We start from the raw sequence: 25,685 nt of genomic DNA on the forward strand, positions 1-25,685 counted from the left end.
TCTGCTCTGTTGCTTTCAGCCAGAGCTGGGCTCAGCAAATTCAAGAAAGAGTACAGTGGAGGCAGTGAGCGTGGGGTTATCACTGGGTCTCCAGAAAAGGGCTGTGCCCATTGGCATGCAGAGCTGGGTCCTTGGATTTATGGGGGATTTCTGAATCCTTCCCTCACAGGTGAGAAATGGGACAAGATTTGCTGTCGCTAGCCTGTGTACCTCTGTCCAATCCTGCACTGCCAGGAAAAACCCACACAGAAGCAGCATCATTGCTGTAGCAGTACAGGGGAATTAACAATAGTCAAAGCTGAAAAGGTTCAGATGGTTAGTTAAAGCACTGGGGCATCTATAGCTTCTTTTATCTCAAAGGATCCTGCAAGCTTCAGCCAGCCAACACGCGCACACGCACACACACACACAACTTAGCACTCCCCACTGAAATGCAGCCAGCTCTGGGCATGGCATGGCAGTTGGCTGAACAGTATACAGCAATGAAAAGGGAAGAGCAGTCCCTTAGGATCTAATAAGCATTAAGCTATTCCAGCCTTGGGAGGATCCCTCTTCCAAATGTTCCCTGGCTTCTCCTACAATCTTCCAACCAGCTCCTGCTCCATCTCTCAACACAATGGGGATTACAATTCTATCCTTGGAACCCAGTGCATTTTTTCCATGTCAGTGGATTTCTAGGGATTCTTCTGTTGCTTGGTTACTTGTTAGGAAAAACACAGCACAAATGACTCCTGGGACCAGGGAGAATGAGATAAAACCAAGAGAGCCTCAGCCCTACTGCTGGTCCCAGACCCTCAGCGGTTCCTATTGGAAATATTGAGCAAGAGGTGGTGTCCTCTGCTTTCTGAAAGCACAGCTGTTCCCAGAACTGGCCTCCCCTTCTCCTGCCCTGTAAGGAGCCCGCAGCAATGGCATGGCCCAGGAGCAGCACTTACCCTGCTACCATCTCCTGGGAACGGCCAGGCTACTAAATTTTAAGGGCTTTGCTCGGTATTTTTAGATTGAAGCTTGTAGCAAATCAAGTCTTATTTATTGTTGTGGGGTAGGGAAGTGATTAAAATGGGGATGGGGAGAGAAGAGGACTCGGGTGGCTGTGAACCCAAGGAGGGCAAAGACGGAGACGGGAGTAATAAAAGAGAAAAACCTCCCCCCCACCCCCCGGTCAAGATTATCCCCGGCAAGGGGTGAAAGGAAGTTGAGATAGCACCCGAGGACAGGAAAACACGGCCAAAGGGGACGTACAGGCCCTGAGTTTGGGAGTAGGCACTTGCAGTGTCTAATACTGATCCCTTCACAAATCCTAGCCTTTTTGTTGACAGGCTTTGTGCAACTCCAGTTCAACACAAACCTCAATGGCTGAACTAGCAAGGAAGCATCCAAAAGCATCACCCTCAGTCAGAGGGGCTCATTTATCATCATGACATCAAATTGAAGGCCGGAACTAAGAAGTGGTGTGTTGACCCCAGGGTCCTGGATAAATTCCCTATTTGGGAAATTCTGGTCCACCTCCCAATATACACCCTGCAGAGGCAGTGGAAGGCATTCTACTTACACCTATTTGGCCTCCCCTGCCCTATCTGTGGCTCCGGAGCCACAGGCAGCTCTTCAGAAGTTAATATGCTGCTCCTTGTATAGGCACAGATTCCAGGGCTGGAGCTACAGGTGCCAACTTTCCAATGGGCCGGGGGGTGCTCACTGCTCAACCCCTGGCTCTGCCACAGGCCTTGCTCCCATTCCACCCCTTCCTGTCCCCTCCCCCTCAGGCTGCTATGCCCTTGCTCCTCCCCTCTCCCCCCCAGAGCCTCCTGCATGCCACAAAACAGCTGATCTGGATGTACGGGGAGGGAGGGGGAGGTGCTGATCGAAGGCTGCCAGTGGGCGCTGGGGCAGGGGTGCTGATGGGGGGCTGCTGACACATTACTGTGGTTCTTTGGCAATGTACATTGGTAAATTCTGGCTCCTTCTCAGGCTCAGGTTGGCCACCCCTGACCTAATGGTTTTATCTAAAGAAATTCCTAGGTTACAGGTTCCCCAGAGTCCTGCTCTGCCTTCTATGAAGCCAGGGCATGTGCCTACACTCAGGTTCCCGACAGGTAATGAAGTTTCAGAGGCCAGCAAGAGATCAGCACAGTAATGAAACAGACCCATATAAATTAGTGGTTAGACCACATACATTGGGTGGTCCCCAAAAGCCTAGGTTGGTTTATATTTAAAATATCAACCACTCCCTAGAGCTGTGAAAAGGCAGAAAGAGAGAATCTGAGAACACTCTTCAGATAAAGCGAATTCACTTGATGGTAATCGTGGTCCCTCTAACTCAACTGCTGCCAATACTCAGGCAAGTGAAGTGTGGTTTTCACAAGTGTCTGCAGAAAGAGACTGTGATGCAAATACTTGTGCGAATATTTGCACAAACAGGCACACCAGAAGGGTTCAGCCATCATGAAAGTGTGATACGAGGTCAGGATTCCTCCAATCAAAGCAAAAACAAACACCTGCAAATCAGGTGACCAAACAGTACAAGTAGCTCACTCATAAGTAGCTCAGCATTGTACAGGATTGGGCCTTTGATGTGCTATTACAGCTGAACTATGCAATAAAAGGATGAAGCGATATGACATCTTGTTCCTCTAAGGAAGATAGAAGAACATTCCCATAGGTTGTTGGCATGGGAAGACTTCTACTAAGGCAGTTTATATTATTTCTGGTTTGATATCTAGGAGAAACATGTTTCTACTGAACTGAATGCAAGCTGAGAGCCCAAGAACAACCAGCTCCAGCACAAGCCCACTGTGTGGTCATAGGAGAAATCACTTTGCTTCATTGAGCCTCAGTTTCTCCATCTGTAAAATGGGATACTACTACTTAGCACTACAGGATTAATGAGTGCCTGTAGAGCCCTTTGGAGGACTAAGAAATTTTCAAAACAATGAGGAGTCCTTGTGGCACCTTAGAGATTAACACATTTATTTGGGCACAAGCTTTCATGGGCTAAAACCCACTTCATCAGATGCATGGAAAGGAAAATACAGAGGCAGGTATAAATACACAGCACATGAAAAGATGGGAGTTGCCTTACCAAGTTGGGGGATCAGTGCTAAAGCCCCAATTCAATGAAGGTGGAAGTGGGCTATTCTCAACAGTTGACAAGAAGGGGTGAATACCAAGGGGGGGGGGAAATCAATTTTGTAGTGCTAATGAGGACAATGTAATCAAGATGGCCCATTTCAAACAGTTGACAAGAAGGTGTATCAGCGGGGGAAATTAGTTTTTGTAGTGACCCATCCACTCCCAGTCTTTATTCTGGCCTAATTTGATGGTGTCCAGTTTGAAAATTAATTCCAGTTCTGCAGTTTCTTGTCGGAGTCTGTTTTTGAAGGGGTTTTTTTGCGGGGGGAGGGGGGGGAAGAATTGCCACTTTTAAGTCTGTTATTGAGTGTCCAGGGAGATTGAAGTGTTCTCCTACTGGTTTTTGAATGTTATAATTCTTGTGTCCATTTATCCTTTTATGTAGAGACTGTCCGGTCTGGCCAATGTATATGGCAGAGGGGCATTGTAAAATATCATTAATGAATTCTACAAAGATCATTGTTACCTTCAACTCTGCTAACTGCCTCATTGGTAGTATGTGTAGCATGTGTATTTTATCTTGACATAGGCACTACCTGCTATAAGGTACTGGCTGGAAAGGATTTTAGTATATCCCACAATCAGTTGGAAGCCTTTGTAACCTGCGCCTACAGTATCCCCATCACCTCTCAGACAGACCTGTCATTCTATTGCATAGGCAACAATGCAGCGTATCTAACGCCACAATGGCACACTTGGAGAAATGAAGCTGTGTTAAAGAGACAGATGAAGAACTAAACCCAACCAAAACTGCTACCCGCCATAAGAAATGTTGCCACAGGAAATTAAAAACTAAGGGCCAGATTGTGGCATCAGCTATTCCAGCGTAATTCTAATTGTAGTCACTGAATTATACCAGATTTATACCTTCGTGTCCCAAAACTGATTCTGGCCCTAACAGTTGTGGCACCCATGGCATGGGGCCATGCCCCTAAACCTCCTTCTGTGCCATCCACCCAGCTGTTCACTGAAAACATGAGGTGCTGCTCAGACAGGACTTAGAGGAAGAAAACAAAACTACAGAATATTGCCCAGTATAAAGAAGACATAGGGAAATTCAAAGTCACACATTCTCAGAAGAGGGAGCTGAGTGCACAAACATTTAGTGTGCCTTCACCTGTTCCAAGGGGGCAACTTAGGGTTTGCATCAGGAAATGATTCACAGATGTCTGCACTGTTAGAGAGTGTATGTGTGGCTCCGACTCTGTCCATAAAGAGTGTGTTTATCTGGGATCTCCCTAGGGGTGGAGGGAGTGTGAGTGACTGCAACCAATGTGGCACAGGAAAGAGAGACTGAGTAATTTTCTACAGCAATATCCAAAATCAGAGGACGGGCAAGGAAGAGATCTCGTCCAACTATCAGAAATTATCCAAGGTTTTTCCATTAAAAAAAAAAAACCTGAGGAAAAAGTTTGCCTACTCCGGAGAGAAAGGAGACCGCAGAAGTGGGATCACGCTTCATAGCATCTGCTACCAAATCAGGAATGGATATGGGGGGGATAAAGCCAAGTCGTAGGCAGATCGGACCTGTCTATGACAGAGATCTCCATGTATGACTTGTCATGCAAATCAATTCCTGAATTTTAATTCCTGAATGTGAGCGTGTCTGTACATATGCCTGAATACCTGGATCTATCCATACAGTGGATGCATGCCTGCATAGAGTACCCACACATGCATGTAATACATAAAGTGCATATGGCTGTGTGTGGAATATCTGCATCAATCCACATACAGTCAGCATCCAGCACCTCTCATTCTTCTCTGCTGAAGCTATTGAGTGCTAAGCACTTTTGAAAATTTGGCTATAGTGCATGTTTCTCTTCACATAGCACACATATATGCATCTGTGTGTACTGTATCCGCATTGAATCATATAGCGTATGTGTGTGTACACACGTACAGATGTCCTGGGAGCACACCAATACCCAAACTCAGGCACTGCCAGACACCCCCCACCCATCCCTTCAGACCTCTTTCCTGGCAGCTGACAGGGAGTCTGAAAGCCTGGACAAGATTTAAATGGACAGTTTCTTACCTTTGCTTTTTTGAAGCAAGCCCAGAAAAAATCCAATAATGGCATGATGGGCAGGGCAGGGGAAGTCTGTGGGCCAGCCCCCTTGCACACTCAGCTATAACATGGAGTGCCCCCAGCCCTGGGGAGAACCCTTCCCGTCAGATCCATAAGTGGCTCCTCGCAGCACAGAGCTGCTGGGCAGAGAGATTCAGCTAGGAGAGAAGCTGCTGTACAGGGAGGGAGGGAGGGACAGAAGGAGGAAGCAGTGCCCAGGGAGGCGGGACGGAAGATTCAAACCCTGCACCGTTATTCTGTTGGCTAGAAATAAGCTTGGATGCAGATTTAAATTCCCTGGGCATGATGAGTTTTAAAAAGACATGGGCTTTCCTTCCTGTCTCTTTAATGCACCATTCAGCATTCCACATTCCCAGCCCAGGCAGCCAGAGAGCACAAGGGAAGAGAAGGAAGGAACTACAAAGCATAAGAAATGAGACCTTCAGTGTCAAAGACACACACACAGGGCATTGAAAATCCAAACCCCACAAGGCTGAGATTTTCGATCCAACTCCCACCCTCCTTTCTTAGCTCATCAGCCCCACACAAGGGCTTTCAATATTTCCCCCTGAAAACACCCTAGGTTAACCTTTTCATTATTGATCTCCTTTACCGTCTCTAAACTCCAGTTTGCCAATTGCAGCGAAGGCTCCATAGCACACGGAGGAATTCAGTTGCTCAGCAGTACCTTTGGCAGCAGCAAAGCAAGCTTGTGATTGTTACCAGAGCTGGGTGAATATGTAGAAAAACATAAATGCAATCCAAGAACTTGCTTGGACATTATTCACAGCTCCTTATTCACTTTCTGCAGATGTTTGTGTGAGCAGGCATTTGTTCACAAGGAAGTTCACTGAAAGACTGCCATGAACACTCATGCACGTATTTGTCTCTCTCACATGTATGGCATCCGCAGAGCAACAGTCTATAGATGCAGCTGTAAGTCCGTAAGCCATTTCAAGGCCTCCCCGGTGATACTGTGGATATCAGCCAATTAACCTTTGAATCCATATGTGGGGCACCACATTATGATGTGTTCGATGGCTTGGATGTTCTCAGTCACACAAAGGGAAGTCTTGGACTTTCTACATGTGCATCAAGTAGCCGCATCTTCCACGGGTTGTTTAGATGCAGTTCAGTGTGCTCCAAAGTCTGCATGGCAGGTCAAAACTGGGAGGACAGCTTGTTGGGTCAGTGATAATGCGATTGTTTGGAATGGTAGATGAGGTTCAGATGCTTTGCCCTTCCTTGGTTGGATCCAGAGACATGAAGTGGTCTCATGTGGTCCATAGTGGTTTGTGAGATTTCAGGCACTGTTGGGGTTTGTCATCCATAACCTGTCAGATGGGAAGGTCTGGGCAGCTTTAGGCTCTCTTTAAGTTCTCATATCTCAACAGACAGCTGGAGGTTCAGTGTTTGCTAACACAGAAAGCCATGGCAGAGGTGTTTATTTTAAAGTTCCTGCGATGATTCGCATGATCTGATTCAGCTGCCTAGCCAAAGCTTCTTGTCCACATTGATGCACAGTACTCTGTAGCTGAGTGAACCAGGGTCATAGCACCAAGCCAGTTGATCCCCAGCTTCTTCCTGCTAACTTTTGAATAATGTTGATGCAAGTCTTTGCTTGAGAGGCTACTTTCTTGAGGTGGTCACGAAAAGTCTGTGTGCGCTCAAGAACAACAATGAGATATATTGGCTTTGGGTCATAACGCACTGTTTCCACCACAAAACTTGGACAGTTGGAGTGTTTTGTGTGATTCTGTTGTTCAGGTGGGAAGTACAGACTACAAATTTGCTCAGATTAGGACTCTCAGATGCCACTTTTGAAAATACACCTCCGTGATCTTCGGGTCAGAGGTAAGAGTTACTGCAAGTTTTCTAAAGCTATAGGCCTGAGTTGCAAGTGCCAAATCATCAGCATATGCAAACTTCTGCACTATCATTTCAGGCACATTGCTCGTGTATACATTGAAGGCTGTTGGAGCAAGTACAGAGCCCGTGGTAGCCCATTATTCAAAGTCATGGCTTGCAGGTTAGACCCCCGAGATATACGCGCATCCTTCGGCCACTAAGCATGGTGTTCAGCAGCCTGAGAAGCTGCACACAGGGGATCACTTTGGCCAGTTTCAGTAGCAGACCGTCCTTCCGGACTGTCACATGCTGCTGCCAAATCGATTAAAGCAGTACCAGTACCATGCACTCCATTGTCCCAATGGTCTGCACCATTCACAAGTAAGGAGGTTGAGGCAGAACTGGAAAAAGCAGTGGGAAAAGATCATATCTGTCCTGAGTTCCCATAGCACCTGGGTCCACTGGCATGGAAACTGATGACAAAGCTGTTCACCAACATCCTGGAGACTGGTGAAATCCCTCATGTGTGGAGAAAAGCCAAGTTCATTGCACTCCTAAAGCCTGGAAAACCTGCAGAACACCCTTCTAGTTATAGGCCAATATCCCTCTTGAGCACCTCTTACAAGGTGATGGAGCGCGTGATCCTGAACCAAATCGGTAGCGCTATGGACTCCAGCCTGCCCCATAGCAAGCGGGCTTGCGATCGTACAGAAGTTGCTGCAACCAGGTCCTGGCTCTCACTACAAAGAGCGAGGCAGCATTCCAGTGACAACTCCAGACTGGGACTGCTTTCACATAGCTGTGCGAACAGGCATTTGCACTACAAGCCTCCCTGTGAACATGGGAGAAGAAACACCATCTTGTGACGTATGTGCCCAATCACATCAGAAACTCTGAACAGCAAACCCGTGAAGCAATGGTCTTGGTGAATAGGTTGCGGGCCACCCATTGGCTGAGACATAGTTCAACAAACAACGGACCAATCATTAAAAAATAAAAAGTCTATTGACAAATGATTCCCAAGCAGAAACGGGGACAAATTTGCCAACAGAGGCCCCAGTTCCGCAATGAGCTCCACATGCACAGACCGCTGTGCCCACAGGGAACTCACAACGGGATCAGGACCCAGGCTGTTTGCTGAGAGCAGTTTACCCAGCTCTCTGTGTGAACAAGATTCCGTCTACATTTAAAAACCGCAGCGGAAGCTGCATGCAGCACCTGAAACCTCTGCCAAATGCCCAAGAGTGCTGTCAATCACTAGGGGACCAGATAGCAAGGGGGTGGGCACATCCGAAATGTGAAAGTAATATAAGGCAGACTACCCCTGTCCTAGCCCTGGAGCTGGTAGGGATTTGATGGGAAATTGGCTCTAAAGCGCTTCAGCCAGCTGCTTTCTCCTCACTAACTCCCTTCAGACTCCTTTTGCTTTGTCTGGATGAGTGGTACAGAGACTGCTGCTGCCCTGGGCACCATGACAACCCTGAAGTCATTGCTCATGCTGAGGAATAAGAACAAGAGCAGCGCCAAGAAAAGTAGCAAAGAAACTAACAAAACCCACCCTCCCGCTCTGCACTAATTGGCCTTTGTTGGCAGAAGCAGCAGAGACCAGTCTGAATGGGCCACAGAGACTGAAACACAGGGACACGCTGAGGTGCGGGGGAGCTCATCTCTGCATCCGCGCACCAGTCGCAATGCTACATGTGAGAGGCAGAAAAGCCCTGTTAAGTCTCAGAGTCCATCCTGAGGTAGGGGGAATGTAGCATCATCTTGCTCTCTGCAGTCTATTTTCCAGGCTTCCTCATCCCTTACTCTTCTGAATAAAGTAGGTGTTTGCATTTATTTTTTTTATTGGGGGTGGAGAGGGGAGACTCTTCCAGGATCCTCTTATTACAGGCCCTCAATGGCCCCAAATGGTGTCAATCACCTGAGAGGGGCTGGAGCCCGGCAGTCCCTGAGTATCAGCCACATGGTCATTCAAATGCAATGTGAAGCCCTAGTCCATCAGTGTCTCAGCCTGCTGCCCCCACTATTCTCCCGCACATTTTGTCCCTTTCTTTTATTTCACATCTCCACAGATGAGAAGATGCTTTGTTTTCATGGGCAGGGGCCTGCTCTTTGCCCAACACAGCAGCCCCAGGCTGTTCTGCACAGGCACCATTCACATGCAGGGGTCACGAATGGGAGCTAAATTCACAGGCCAACAGTGGGAATCTCTGGGTACATCTACAGAGCCAGCAGCACCCCAGGGCAGCGAGCCTTCCCGCCCTTCCTGGTATGCCATGCTAAAAATAACTGGGGAGACAGTACTTTTAATTTGCAGCTCAGGCTCTGAAACCCTCTCCCCGACATAAGATCAGAGCCCAAGCCACAACGTCTGCTGACCCAGGCTTGGGGGCTCATTGCCGCAGACTGTGCAGACATACCCTGAAAGGTTCTAGGCTTCGTGGTCCATCTAGCCCTGCCTCAAGGGCTGGAGTTTTTATACTGGGGACTCTCAAGCATTTTTCTTTGGTGAGGGAGGAGGCAGGAAGCATGCCTATTTCCAAATCACTCGAAGCCCATTCATGGCTGTGGCACCAGACTTTTAAAATTCACAGGTGAATCTCTTGCCCCTCCTGGCTCATTCGAACAATCATCATTATTCAAGCCAGACTGCTTTGTTGTCAGAATAGGAACAATTTTGAGGGGTTAGTCACTGCAGAGCACTTAGTAGCAGGGGATGCTCTAGAACAGCAGTGAAGTTCATGGGCACAGCTGGGTGCGGAGCCCGGGATTGGACTCATAGGGTATGCTGCAGGTCAGGTGCATTAGAAGAGCTGGGGGGGGAGATGCGCAAAGGAGTGTGTGCACCTGTGCTTGTGGAACACACACTCTACAGCATGGTCGCTGCCACAAGCAGCATATTCACCATAATTTATTTTTCTCAGATTGCCAAGGCTGAGCTAGTTTTCCATGGGGACAACACTTCCCTGAGAGAAGGGACAATTCTGTGCTGGCTCCTACCCTGTTTCTCTCTTGGCCTTGTCCCTCTTTTAAGTGGAGTTAATGGCTGCACTACACTTAGATGACAAAGTGCCACCAAAACGTTTATTAATGGTGGCTTTCTAGTTAACACATGCAAAATGTCAGCTGGAAAGCAAAACAGCAGCTGCAAATTAACAGTGATCAAGTGACACTGCCTCTCTCCCCAGGGAGGGCAAAAAACTCCTTCATGGAAGGGGGAGAGACATGCAGCTTTAAGAGGAAGGGGACAGGTCCCTCCCGCAGCATACATTTCAAAAGAAGAGGCAAGATCCAACCTTTTAGTTTTTGCTAGTTTCATAGGTGGGTTTAAGTCATTTTCCTGCTCCCATCCCAAAGCCCACTCATTCTCAGTGTGCAGCAGCAGGAATACAGAAGTCAGAGGCAAATGCCCACCTGTACATCTAGGCAATTTTGTATCTGGAAAACTTACATCACCCCCAAAGCATTCAGACAGCAGGAGACCCCTGTAAGTCCCATGCTGAATTTGGGACAGTCAAATCCTGTCCAGTTGGGGGAATCCCCCAAGCTTTCCAATTGGGGGATTCTGAGCAAATAATAATGGCACTCTTGGATACTGTGGGGCCCAAACGTTAGATCTGTTGAAAGCATGGCAACAGAAGCAGATGATTGGCTGAAGTTTGGTGGGTACTTCCACTGGTGGGTACTTCCCAATAAATGATGCCAGCACATGAAGACCTTTTTACCTCACTCATCTAACCATCTATGATATTTCTATTGCACTCCCTGTTACCATGGTATCTACTAGTGATAGTGAAGAATACTATTTGTATTTTAGTAGCACCTTAAGGCTCAGATGGAATCAGAGACCATCTTACATGGGAAGCCTTAAAGAAAACTACAGACTGTGGACTCAAATCCACATGCTCCCACACAGCTCTACTTCCAGCTTTGTCCCCACATTTACCAGGGACCACACCCTGTCTAGAACTCTATACAGCACAAAGACACCTAGTGGCTGTATCATATACTGCAAGTAAACATATCACCCCTTTCTGCCCTGCTCATGCTGTTGAGTGCTATTTTTTGTTGACGGGTACAGCATATTCTTGCAACAGCTCACCAACTGTAAGATCTGATGTTGCCTCCAAGCAGGCCTGCCTCCTGCGAGCTATTCCTGTCCCATTGATGGGCTATTATTATCACTGCCATTGCTCCATAGTGTTCAGGCAGGGTATTAACAACAAATCACAGGCTGGCAGCCTTCCAGCTGCAGTCCAGGGCTGTCAAGGCTGACAGCTGCTGCTGCTGAGGCTTCTCCTGAGGACCAGCTCCAGTGCTGTTGGGGAACATGGAGTGGCTGAAGGAGTGTGAACATTGGACTCAGTGTTCCTCCGTAGCAGCTCCAGCAAGTCATTAACATGCAGTGATTTTCCACTTTCTGCTGCACACAGACATTTCCCAGAGGTCAGGCAGAGAGTGGTTTCTTTGGAGCAGGCACTCAGCCCATTAGCATAGAGGGAACAGTAACCCTTTTATTTTAATAGGGCTGAATTGATATGCTGGTGCCGCAGCACTGGCAGCAGAGCAATGGAGGGCACAAGGCAGGGGGGGGGGGCGGGGAAGGATCATGAAACCTGCTGCCCACAAGAAATGCCACCCATTTCTAGAAAAAATGCCTCTCGAGTGACAGCATTTAACTCCTTCTGCACTGGATCACTACGTCTTCCCTCTGTGCCAGATCCTTTCTGGGAAACAGCAGGGGGTGCTCTTTGAACATGCCTGATAAACTGGAAAGAGTGGGCCAAAGGGATGACTTTGCTATGTGCCGCTACGACAGGTGGCAGCAAATGAAATGGGGTGGGGTTGTTTTTTAGCGGTGGCTGACAATCTCAGTGTGTATTTCAGTGTAGACGGGAAGGTGCTGGATTGCCAGCCGTGGAGGTCAATGACCTCTGTTTAACCAGGTCTGGCATAGGCAGCAGCAACACCAGTTTCCCCTACACTCTTGCCCTGTAGGAAGCAATTTAAGGGCAAAAGGGCAGTTCAGCTTCCATGGGCTACTCTCTCTTCCCCTCTCCAAGGGGGCACCTGTGCACTGGGACATAGACTGAGCCACCAAACTCATTTTGCACGAGGTCAGCTGTATAATGACAAAAAGCCTCTCAGAGCTGAGAGGGTTGGATAGCAAAGAGAGCCAGAGTCCCTGACAACTCAGAGTTTCCACCTTCTCTCCCTGACACCCTATCTGTGCTCCCAATATCTAACAGCGAGTCAGGAGCATGAGCTGACAGCATGAATGGCATTCCCTGAAACTAGCATTTCCAGGAGGGATTTCAACATCCCAGAAATGCTGCCGTCAGCAATAGCAAGTCACAGAATAATGAGCAGATCGGGGGTTGTCAGTTTCCACGACCTTCCGGACTGGAGATCCACAATGCTGTCCAAACCTATGAAGGCTCCCGTCCTCTTTGATGGAAACAAGCGGTTTTGGGGTGGATGATGCATGTAAAACCCATTGGGACATAAGAAAACTTAAATTCTTCCTGTTTCAGCATCTGCTTCCAGCCATCTTGGGCACAGCCACCCTGCACGGTGCAGTTATGTGATTGCGAGTAACGCAGTGTGCTCAGACTGTGCTGGACACAAATGTTCTTAGATCATTGGTCCACCACAATCTGATGAGGCAGCCAACAGCCTACTTCCTCACTGCCACTGCCTACACAGGAGCATGATGGGCACATGTGCTGTGCTGCCCCATCAAATTCAGAGCACCGAGTCACAGCCACAACAAAAGATTTTCTAATTGGCTTCTTGGAATCAACTTCCCTCACCCAGTAGCAGAGCGTCCAAGAGCCTTGGATGGAGAATGGAACAGAGTATACTCTCCATTCCCATAGACTTGGATAGCCAGGACGTTCTGTGGCATGCAATATAATTTGGGAACATTTCTGCAGAGAGGATAGTGGCTGTCCAAAGCATTAAATCTGGCAACATAGAAACCTCAGCTCCTTTGAGAGCCAGTGCGGGTAAGGAGCTGAACCACAGAACGCATCCTTGGCATCTTTAAGGATTTATTTCAATTCCTCCCTCCCCTGCAGATCCACAACATGGGTGAGGTTTCATACCCACGCATCATTAGCGTCTCAGTGAAAAATGCAGAGTCGCACTGCATATTAACAAGCCCTCCAGCAGGAACACAACTGGGTGCGCTGTGCCTTCAAGGGGTCACAACTCAGCCTGGCATCTCCATTAAGCATACACTCAAGCCAGATCTGCTCAGTGTTATATGAAATGCTTGGGCTTTGCCTTGCTGAGGGAAAGAAACAGTGGATAAAATTGTCTTGAATTTGGGCTCAGAATTCTTCAGTCTGCCCCCAATATTCCCCCCGTATCATGGTCACTCTGATTACTTTTTATTCTCATTTTCCCCATTTTTTTTTCAGTGCCAAGCAGATTTAGCCAATGAGTCTAACACACCCAATTGTTCCTGGCAGAGATTTGTGAAACTGCCGACAGAATGGAGCCAAAACATGCCAGGTTTCCTCCCAGCCCAGCTCTGCTTGTTCAGACCTTTGGAGGAGATGCCTAGCCATCTTCTAAGGGTGAGAGGACAAATAGCCAGAGGCATGAGGTTTCTTCCCACCCCAGACACATGGACAGAGCAGACAGTCCACACACTCCATGGCTGACTTTGACCCAACTCCTCCTTCCATTTTCCTTTTCATCAGTAAATCAGCACAAACCCCTCTTGCTTGGGAAAGGTCCCATCATCCCCTAGGCTTCGTATCAGGCCATTTTCATACAACATAGAGGTTTAAGGTGGTGAATTTTAGATTTCACAAGGAGATGCAATGTTTACCAAACCTGTGTCCAGCATGTTTTATAGTTCCCAGGTTCCTCCACTTTGCTCTCTAATGCTTCTCTCCTATAGAGTCCTTCCTTAAAATAATCCTCACAGACACACTACCACCATTTCCTGGCAGCCTCCAGTATTACACTGCAGCAGTGGTTTTCAGCCTGGGGTCTGCAAATCCCTGAGGGTGTCGGGGGGCAGACTATGTCTGTCTACAGGGTCCGCAAAAGGTGACTATGAAAAATTAAGTTTCAGATCCCAGAAATGGCATTCTGGTTTTCTGATCAATCAAAAAGTATGTGAATATCCCCACCTACAGGTCAAAACCAGAAGTGTTGTCGTTACCATAGAAGCCCACAGTGTAGTACCCTCTCTCACACTGCATCAAATACCGTGCCAAGCACCTGCAACATTTACAGCTGAACCCAGTTCAATCAGTTTTCAGCCTTAGACATCTATGGAAGGGGTCCGCATACCACAGGTTGCATTTACAAAGGGTACCGCTCTTCCATTCAAAATGTTCTAGGGGTCCGCAAATGAAAAAAGGTTGAAAGCCACTGCATTACAGCAATTGACACAAATACCTTACAAATGGCTACTGAGCTTAACTGGCAGCTTTTGCTTATAACAACAACAATTTCTCGCTAAGAAAAGTGTAATTTCTTGGGATTTGTCCCTCATACTCTAGAAAGGGGCTCTAGGCTTCTGCTGCAGAGCTAGCAGGAGCTGCTACCATCACCATTTGTCCCATAGCCTAAATGACACTTCTAGTACTTTCCTTTCAGGAGGGTTGGTAGCCCAGTACCTCAGGAAGTGACTGGCTACACTAGGTCATCACTACCTGGTAATTCCTTGAGGAAAAGAGGAGACACTGAAATGGACGCTGTAAGCCAATAATCGATAAAGAAACAGCTCTGACATGCTCAATACGACAACAATTGCTTATACAAGGGGCTAAACCAAAACAGCTTAATTTGACAATGAGAAAGGCCATTAAGTGGCAAAGGGAGTTATTTCCAATAGGGGTAGTTTCCATTCCTGTTTTGAAGGATGATGGGCAGCCTATTAACATGCCAAATGAACTCATACCATGACCAAAACAAGGGAAAATATTCTGGCTCTGTCAATAGGTCACATTTAATTCATCCAGCAAATAAATCCAGTTCTTTATTCTGCCACCATTCGATAAAACAGCCCTTTGTGCTGGACTGCTGGAAATGGCAGCAGGGTGAAAGAAATATGATGTTCAAAAAGGGACTTGCTTCAAAAACTACCACCATTTAAGTTCACATTCTGGAAGAGCAGAGGGTGCTGGAGTTCAGGACTAAGGCACGTTAGCAGAGCTGCAAGGTGTGCTTGCAGGGAAAGGGAGCAGAGCCCATGACTGGAACAGCAGCCGGTGCTGAAGATCAGACTGAGGTGCACTAGCAGAGGTGCTCTGGAACAGCAGAGAGATTAGCATGCATTAGAACAGCTCCGGAGCACCGTCCCTCCACACATCTGGTACTAAATCCAATCCCTCCTGAGCACTGGTCACCCAGGGTTTGTTTTATATTTCAAATAAGAAAACAAAGTATTACTGCCATCAGGTTGTTCTGTAGCATCAGGAGCCAAGAGCATTATTTAATTGCTCTCAATAACCCAAAACTTTCTGTTTCTCCCATACAGATTCTGACTTGCTTGAGTCAGGTGCTGTTTACGAATCCAGGCGGCTCTCTGCAGCATGCTCTCTCGTGCTGTTCAGCACAAGGGGGTTGTTGGAGACACGTGTGTGCCTCAGGGCACCACTATTTCTGCAAGTGGAAACCAAATTCTACAAAGAAAAGCATCTCTTGCTGGGAACGTTACAAATAAATAGACAATTACTTAACCTCCACATGTCAGCTTCTGTGGTAAAGAGAATCACTTTTCTGTCTCAGGCTAGTTCACTTTAGATGCAAGCCTCTGGGACAGAGGATTTAATCTTTATAATCCATCACAATCAGAAGACTGAATAGGAGAAGTCCAGGGGACTTTGCCCCCAATTACAACCAAGTAACCCAATTTTTTTAAGGCTCACACAGATGGAGCTAAACAAAGAGCAAAGCACTATGCTCTCACTCACTCACTATTTGTTTATAGCATTGGCAATTCCCATATCATCTCCAGTTTCAAATGCCGAAAACATTCTCCCTTTACACTGAAATTTTCCACCCTAGAGCTCAACCAAAAAGAGAACTCATTTGGAAAGGTTGAGCAAAGTCTATTCCCCCTGTCTGAAGCATTCAAAGCTGTGAAAAAAATACCCAAACCCAAAACAAACTTTTTTACAGCAGAAAAAATTAAGAGAGTCTTTTCTCATGAAAGACGCAGATTTTCTTTAATTAGCACAAATAACTAAAAGGAAAAAAAAGCCTGAACTTTCTCAAGCCGAAACTTGCCAAGTGACTAGTCCTCTTTGAGGTGTGGCATGCTGGTCAGCTGGCTAAAACCCATCAAGAAACTGACTATTGGAGTTATAAAGAAATCTGTCAAGTTTAGAATAAAGACACTATTTATGAGGCTATGAAATAAATAATACTCATGCAACTATATAAGTCCATTCTTGCTTTATTTCATGGAGTTCTGTAAGACACAATCCCATAGCCAATAGTCAGGAAACCCACAGAGTTCAACAATGGGAGTTTTGCATCAGTTAGGACTATAGATTCAGGCTTAAATGACCAGAGTTTTCACCGTGCGGCATGTAGAAAGACAATGTGATATCAATAGAGTTGTTATGTATTTAAATGAGTGATCAATATGTGCAGCAATTAAAAATGTATATTGCTCTCTTTTTAGGAGTATTCTGCAACTCTAAAAAAAAAAAAAAAGTCACCAAAAAAAATCAGGATTTTTGATTCTGAAAATATAGTCCCCTTAGTTTGAAACACCTTCTTCCCCGGCCCTTGCGGAAAAAAAATATGGCAAGTAAATACAGAAAACTTCCACTAAGGTCATGATTTTCATATGTATTGTGCTGTATTAATTCTACTGTCTTGGATTTTCTGAGGCGTGGCATAGACACCACATGGCTCTCATTGCAAGCCTTCTGCAGAGATGTGGCTCACTAATTTTTGCTTCACTGTACAGCATACAGGGAGAGTGACGTGAGGGGTGAAAACAGCTTCACTGAACCATCTGTGTTAACCATCAGCTTCACTAAACCACTGTAGAAAATAGACTGAATACAGCACATATCAATGGCCTGGCTTTTGCCCAGCGGGCACCCCCAAGGGTCAAAGGAAGGTCCAGTCTTTATTTATATCATATATGCTAACATCTTCCATGCAGCCACAAGACAGTCATATGAACGGGTGGAAAGTGTTACAGCTCTTGCCAGGTGAGACATTAAACTAAGCTCCTGGCTGCCCACTGATCTGGACAGTCATTAGGGAAGCTATAGATCTGAGGGAATTTACTGGAAGAGTTAGCAATAACTTTTGCACTCTCCTCTCAGCGTCTGAGCTAGCGCCAGGCACAGAACAATTGCTTTGTCCCCCCGCCCCGCAAAAGTCACCATGCCCAGAATCTCATTTGCTGATGCCCCAGACTTCCCCCAACAAATAACCCCAATATTTCAATCGACTGCAATAACCACTTTGTACACACATAGCAGGGAGGGGGTGGGGCAATTACTTTTGATTTTAATTAAAACTTTCCCCAACACAGCATGTCCAGCCAGAACTTGAGGCATGTCCAACCAGCAGACAACCCACAAGAACGGCATCTGAGCCAACAAGAATCTCGGATAGACCTTTCGCTTGCCCATCACGCCACAAACACAGCTCCCTATCAGTGGAGCACAGCAGCAAAAATATTCATCTAATTTATGGGTAATCGGACCCCAGCCTCCCCCAGCATGGAGAGACAAGGTCCCCGAACCTTCCTGCACTAACCTTTACACAAGCCGCCTTTAAGTTACAGTGACTCAATCCTTACAAGACAACAGCAGGTGTAGCAGGGGCTGAGGGATCACTCTCACTCGCAAGCAATCTCTGCTTTCAACCAGATCAGCACAGGTTTGAAAGGGATGGAGATGGAAGACAGACACCAGCAGCCAGCAGGGGTAGGCACATCAATGTGTATTCAGTGGCATATTGTTCTCTGACAGAGGGGCAAGAACCATATCTTTTTTACAGGTCTCTATTTAGTCTTCCTTTATTTTGATAAGTCCCTAGCTCACATGGCTTAAATAGCCCCAACAGTACATGCCATACATACCAAAGGATCCATAGACTTACAAAATAGCCACCAGTATTAACAGCTTGTTGTCCTATTGCAATTTGCCCTTTTCAGCTAAGATCTCAAAGTACTCTGCAAACATCAGTGAACTGAAGCTTCACACTCCTCACCCCTGTGTGGTAGGGGAAGGTTTTATTCAATTTAAAGATGGGGAAACTGAGGAAGAGAAAAAAAATCTCAGTCTTCACAAACATCCACTAATTACGGTGTTCTGTTTTTGAGTGCCCAATTCAAGACATCCAAGGCCTGATTTACAGAGAGATGCAAAATCAAGAGAAATTTTGAAGATTTAGCAGTGGCCAAAGTTATACATAAGTAAAGCGATCATATGTCCCATTTCTAGGAGAAGCCCGGGTTTTCAAATGATGTCCCAGGAACGTCTTTCAGGATTTTCATTTCATCAATCAAAACTTTTTGTTTAAAGTAACTACCAAATGTTTGTTCCAGACACATTGCTATACTATGTAGAATTAGCTCTGTGTTTAGCAAGAACAAACAGTCTATTGATATAAGCATGAAGGGTGATGGACAGTGTCAAGTGAGAAAAGACACTCCCACAGCTGTTCTTTTGCTCAGCATGAACGTTAATGCCAACTTGTTCAGCATTTTATGATAAGCTCATTGAAAATACTAAGTTACTGGGAAAAAAATTCTCCACTCAGAAATATGCATGCGTCACTATGGAGTCAGAAGCTGGCACCAATGACACCCACACACATTATAGGAAAAAAAGCGTACTTTGTGTTTTGAATGACTATTTTCTGACCCCAAAAATTTTTGCCACAAGAATGTCCCCGCTTTGATCTTGGAAATATGGTTATTTAATACCTAAGTCAATGGCAGAGTTGAGACTCGAGCTGAGGTCTCCTGACTCCCAGCCCCTACTCTAATACCTGGACAATGCCCGTAAGATATTCAGAATCCAACCAGCTCATTCCATAACCCTGACAGTCACACACCTTGTGATAATGGGCTTTCCTACAGGACAGGAGAGAACATCATTTTTTTTAAAGTTTCTAACTAATAAATAAATAAATAAAGTTTTTTGTTGGTGCTTAATAACTGTTAACCCAGCAACCTGCCCTGGTTTCTTTTCATGTCAGAGCAACTTTGTATTCTCAGCCCAACTGAGTCAGAGCTTCTTATGTGTCCCTCACAGCTCTTTTAGTCTGCTCCAAATGACCTGTATGAAGACCCAGGTAATAGGCAGGCAGCATTACCAAGTAATTAAAGGAGGACAGCTGAATTCAGAACTCTTGAGTTCTACTCCCAGCTCTACCACTGATTCACAATGTGACCTTGATCAAGTCACTTGATCTCTGCATGTGCCTGTTTGTCCACATTTGAAAGGGACTTGACATTTATGCTCCTTCATGATGGAGGTCAGATCTCAAAGTAACTAGGGTTTTGGTTTCAACTTTTTTTTTTTAAGCATTATAAAATTCAGTTTTTGTTGACCAATCTTTTTCTGAAGGACTCTATGGAAAACTAGGTAGGCTTGTAATACCAGATAACAAGGATGTGAATCCTAGTGGATGGAAAAGGCAGGTAGATTTTACTTTTGTTGTGTTACACAGTCTCATTTTGGTGCAAGTTTGTTTTCTTGAAACCCCTTTAACTAGAACACCTGACAAACAGTTGAAAAAAAGCTCTCTTTGTTAAACATTCAGTGCCCACACCTATCAGTAGAGTCCTGTGGCAACTCCCTATCCACATCCAAATGAGACCTTAAGCAAAATCAGGAAGACAAAACTGATCATGCTAAAAATTAATAAGCCAGAACTTTAAAAAAAAAATGGAAAAACAAATATAGAACACACAGTGTATGCAGCAGAAAGCAGCAAAACAGGGCAACAGGGCATAGACAGGTGATTTTTTTTCACCTGCTTGCCTTAAAAACAGGAATAATATAACTTGCACAGGAGTGTGTTGAGAGGCTTAGTTAATGTTTATCAGGTGCTAGGAAATCCTTAGCAGAACAGCACCATAGAAGGGCAAAGAATTATTAGAATCTTTTATTATTAGCAATAGCAGCATATCTCACATGGCAAACATATAGAGAAAGTCCTGCTCTATTTACAGCCCAATGACAGACCCAATCCTAGGGCACGTCTTAACTCTGTCCTGCAATCTGCACCTCTAGAATGACGGTCCCAAACACCAAGGCTTTAAATAAAAGCTCAGCCCCAGGGAGTACACTTAATAAAGGTACAAACTCCCTTTGTGCCCATTCCACTTTTCTATTGGATCTTCTCCTGCACAGCTCTGCAGCTCCAGCTGCTTCTTCAAAGCTTTGACAAAACAGAAAAAACAGGAGATCGCTGGGAAACTCAAATCACGCCAGCAAAATGTGGACATCTGGCAGGGCTGCCTGAGAACGATCCAGAAAAGGTTAGTGTGTCACGAAGGGCCATAAACACAGGAAACACCCGCATAGTGCACAGAATCCTGTTAGTCGACTACATGATGGCTCGTCCCTGCTAGTGCTTGGCCACATGCGTCTGATGGCCAAAGCCTTCTCATCTGCTACAAAATTCACAGGGAACAGAGAGACATGTCTTTCCAGCTTTCATGAGCAAAAGACATGGAATAAACATTATCAATCTACTTGTACATTTTAACACATAGTTCTAATGTCCTGGGAAGATCCCAGCCATGTCCCTGAGCAGGATTTTGAATTAACTAACAATGAGCAGTCTGCAACCAGAGAATCCATGTCAGATCTACTGAGCTCACTATAGGCTAGGCCAGGATTTTGGGAGTTTAATCTGTGCATCATGAATTACCCACATATAATCGCTATCATAGATTCATAGATACTAAGGTCAGAAGGGACCATTCTGATCATCTAGTCCGACCTCCTGCACAGCGCAGGCCACAGAATCTCACCCACCCACTCCTACGAAAAACCTCACCTATGTCTGAGCTATTGAAGTCCTCAAATTGTGGTTTAAAGACTTCAAGGAGCAGAGAAGCCTCCCTCAAGTGACCCGTGCCCCATGCTACAGAGGAAGGCGAAAAACCTCCAGGGCCTCTCCAATCTGCCCTGGAGGAAAATTCCTTCCCGACCCCAAATATGGCGATCAGCTAAACCCTGAGCATATGGGCAAGATTCACCAGCCAAATACTACAGAAAATTCTTTCCTGGGTAACTCAGATCCCATCCATCTAATATCCCATCTCAGGGGATTAGGCCTATTTACCCTGAATATTGAAAGATCAATTACTTACCAAAATCACATTATCCCATCATACCATCTCCTCCATGAATTTATCGAGTAGAATCTTAAAACCAGATAGATCTTTTGCCCCCACTGCTTCCCTTGGAAGGCTATTCCAAAACTTCACTCCTCTGATGGTTAGAAACCTTCGTCTAATTTCAAGTCTAAACTTCCTGGTGGCCAGTTTATACCCATTTGTTCTTGTGTCCACATTGGTGGTGAGCTGAAATAATTCCTCTCCCTCTCCTGTATTTATCCCTCTGATATATTTATAGAGAGCAATCATATCTCCCCTCAACCTTCTTTTAGTTAGGCTAAACAAGCCAAGCTCCTTAAGTCTCCTTTCATAAGATAAGTTTTCCATTCCTCGGATCATCCTAGTAGCCCTTCTCTGTACCTGCTCCAGTTTGAATTCATCCTTTTAGAAGCTATCCTATCTCAATGCTTGAAAACTTGAGGAGCTTTTGGTCATGTGGGATGGAATATTAATTAATAAATAGTTTAGCAAGAGCAACACAGGACTGGGGAAACAGAGGACTGCAGGTCACAAGTGAGGTGCACCAGCAAAGTTGCATGAAATGCCAGATCCAGGACATAGGAGGTGCCTGCAGGTCAGGACTGAGGTGTAGCATGCTAGGAGTAGAGACATACAACTTTTATGGCACCTGCTCACCACTCTGCTTTTCTTGCCATCATTACTAGCAGCCTCTTGCTTTCAGGGGCATCACAAAAGGTATCTGAAATGAGCCTACATAATTCATAGCTTCCTTCAACAGCCTGGCCTATTCATGAGAAATCCAATCATTGCCACAGATGTTTATAAGAATGATGCAAGCTTCTAAGTGACGGGAAGCCTGCAGGAACACGTCAGGCAGAATCCAGCTCTGGTGTAAGTGGACCCAACTCCACTGATGTCAATAGTTACACCAGAGCTGAATTTGGGCAATTTGCATTGCTGCTCACACCCTCTGGAAATAGAAGAAAAGTCTGCGGGAGCTGCAGAAATCAGATTCTTTTTATTCAAGCATTATTTACAGAAAATTCTTTAGCCATGCCTCCCCCCCCCCACCCCACTCAGGTGCTTTCTATAGGACACAAGAGGAGTACAGTATTTCCTTACTAGAGGGTATGCTGGCAGGAAGGCCACTGGGCACTATCTGATGGGAACATGCTGCCACTTGGTGGCTGTATTTAGAAATCCAATGACTTCCAGATACCCTGGAAAAGAGCTGGGCTGGCTTTGTCCATGCAACCTCCCTAGTCTAAAGTAAAACACGAACTAAAGTTAGAAGAAGGGTAAATGGACCACAGGATTACATTTTATTTTTTGAGAGAGGAACCTTTACTCTGATTGTTTTGAGACTGAAACAGCAATGTTGCTCCAAACCCGGAACAATGCTACATTATATGGGGTCTTTATTTGCTTTGCCTTGCCTTCCTCCAAGCACTCAAAAGGATTCTACTAAAAATTAGATTAAAAAACCCCTTGTTTCTGGGTTTCAAATTCACCAGCAAAGTTTCATCCAAAACCAAATTTTCAAAGTCAAGTTATAAAGCTCTTGACAAAGAAAAGAAAAGAAAAGAAAAGAAATCCTTTCCACTTGTAAATAATAAAAGCACCCCCAGGCTGATAAGTGCAAGCCCAGCTGCCATAAATGAGAAAATTTCTGCACCCCATACTACACTCGCCTGGTCCCTATTCCTCACAGGGTGCCTCTTCCCCAGGAATCTCCCACAGAAAGGGCGGGCGGGATGCCAGGCCACACGGGTTACTTTACTGATTGCAAGCCTACATTGTTCAGGGCTTCTGTCTCTGTCGCTGCAAAGAATTCAGAAGCCCTGAGAAAGAAAACATGCAGCAGCCACATCCCAGATTTCTTGGCTGCCTTTGTCTGTCTCCTTAAAGAGGGACTGAATTGTGGGGAGAGGGAGGTTTTAAATAAGCGTGCTGTATAAATGACTATGCCATCAGTTTATAATCCCCAGACAGTAACACAATATGAAGGTTCCAGGCTTGAAAGGAACCAGTAATTACAACAGAAGGGAAATTCAGCAGTTCCTGCTGAGATCTGAACTTCAGTTTTTGCATGCCTCTTGCAGAAGTTGATGGCATCAACACAGTCCCCTGCTCAGCCTTAGGTGGGAGTGGTAGCATCAGTTACCACAGGAGAAACAGAACTTCAGACTCAGGACTGGACAAGTAAAGTGCTTTCCAGTTCACATGAAGGAAGGAGACAAAAACAGCAAGACAGTGAGGATCTGAATGCCCTTCTCTTTCCGACCTGCTGCTGCCTTCCCCTGCTCTCATCCCTGGTGGCAGCAGATAGTAGAGTCAAACTCTCTAGGCCTGGGACTGACACTTGTGTGTTTGTACAGCACCTAGCATAATGGGGCACAACTACAATATAAATCATAAAAGGTGGCAACTTCGGGCTGTTTAAGGGAGCTGAAAATACTAGTTGAAGCCATTTGCTCTAGGTAAGTGCAGAGAGGGAAATGTTTAACTAAAGACCAGATGGAAGCAATGACCACAGTGACGAGGGATATGTAATACATTATTAACGTGACTTTTGCTTTCGCTCCACCCATGCTGCATGGGTAACTGCCTCTTTCACATTCTCTTCCCACTCATCTTTACCACACGCTGTGCTGTTTCCTCCCCCCATATTTACACACTGTCAAACTGTAAGCCCTTTGAGGCAGAGCCCTTATCATCAGGGTGTCTGCAAAGGGCCTCACATGCCATTAAGGCCACAAACAATGGTCACCCGCATGTGAAAAAATGGTGAATCCAACCACTACAAGTTGGAGGCTCACATGTGAGTCTAATGCTGTTCCTTGGAGATGGTGTTTAATCCACAGCAGACACATTTCTTCAGCCTAGGGATACCTTGGGCCATCAGCTGACACCAACCCTTTGCACCACATAGATGAAAGCTCAACCCTTGTACGGTGCACAGAGCAGCAGAGCATTCAAGAGCGCTGAGAAATCCCACATGTGGAGAAGTTGGCTCCTGTTCCTGAGACTGTGAAACACGTGCATTACCACAACAAGAAAATGCTTGTCCCAGGAGATGCAGCTTTCTCATTCCAGATTCTCTGCTCAGAGGCATAACAGGGCTTCAAAGAGCCCACAAACACCTGCCACAGGACATGCTTCACGGGGGAGAGCAATAGGGGCTGGCTATCCTGCAGGTGAATCAGATCAGGGAGCTCTTGGCTTCTTATCAGCCTTTCCCAGCCGGATCAGATGCAGTAAATTACTCCCTCCAGTTAGCTCATCTAAACAAACTACCACAGTAATAAGCAACAAGAGCCAGGGAGCTTTATATGTCCAGCAGATCTGGGTCTATAACCTAGATCTGCCAGCCTCTAGCCTCTTGCTCTATCCTGCAGACGTAGGGTGACCAGATGTCCCAATTTTATAGGGATAGTCACGCTATTCTGCGCTTTGTTTTATATAGTCTCCTATTACCCCGCACCCTCTGTCCCCATTTTTCACACTTGCTATCTAGTCACCCGAAGTAGGCCTCACTTTGCAGCCCCTGGGTAACCACTTGTTCTGCCTGAGTGTATAATAGAGCTCAATCCAAATTACTGCCTGGTATAAGCAGTGGCAGATGTCAAATAGAACTCAGTTTGGTTTGGGGTATCCGTTTTCTTCAGATTGCCCAACCAATCCAACTCTGGCTTACATAGAGTCTACCGCATCTTTTATAAATAGGAAAAAAATAGGGCCACTCTGTTCATAGGTGCTCAGACTCCACAGAGATGGGCCCGGGAAAGGCAGAAAGTAGTAGAGACAGATAGTTCTCCAGAGCAAAGGAATACAGCTGATCATTCAACTCAAATGATCATTAACTTAGAGTAACAAACAGGGAAAAGGTTAGGCAAAGGGAACCATGGTCATTTTAAGACCCTGACCATTGACCGACTCAGCACCGAGTTTTATTGTGCTATTACATACTGTGACAAAGTTCCTGCTCTACCTTGGTGGGTCTTGCGCTTATTGGCGGATTTGCTCGCCTTGGAGCTTCATGGCAGCCCTCAGCTTGGCCGTTTTTCTGAATTCACAGTCCAGGTCGACTCCTCCTGTGTCTGACCAGGAGTTAGGAGGATTTGGGGGAACCCGGGCCCACCCTCTACTTTGGGTTCCAGCCCAGGGCCCTGTGGAATGCAGCTGTCTAGAGTGCCTCCTGGAACAGCTGTGCGACAGCTACAACTCCCTGGGCTACTTCCCCATGGCCTCCTCCCAGCACCTTCTTTATCCTCACCACAGGACCTTCCTCCTGGTGTCTGATAATGCTTGTACTCC

At 46.0% G+C, this 25,685-nt stretch overlaps 1 protein-coding gene across 2 annotated transcripts in view; it reads right to left on the bottom strand.

Moving 5' to 3' along the window:
• The window catches only part of STARD8 (StAR related lipid transfer domain containing 8), a 147,611-nt gene that overhangs the window by 115,732 nt on the left and 6,194 nt on the right, over positions 1-25,685 (bottom strand). Inside the window, exon 1 of one of the 2 annotated variants that reach the window (XM_038417666.2) lies at positions 5,168-5,523. The exons of the other annotated variant lie outside the window; for it this stretch is intronic. Coding sequence (XP_038273594.1) covers positions 5,168-5,212 — 45 coding nt within the window. The 5' untranslated portion in view covers positions 5,213-5,523. Of the gene's footprint in view, positions 1-5,167; positions 5,524-25,685 lie in introns of those variants that run through there. 2 annotated transcript variants of the gene reach the window in all.

Source organism: Dermochelys coriacea, chromosome 9 (assembly GCF_009764565.3).
Source record: "Dermochelys coriacea isolate rDerCor1 chromosome 9, rDerCor1.pri.v4, whole genome shotgun sequence".
In the NCBI taxonomy this organism is placed as follows: domain Eukaryota; kingdom Metazoa; phylum Chordata; order Testudines; family Dermochelyidae; genus Dermochelys; species Dermochelys coriacea.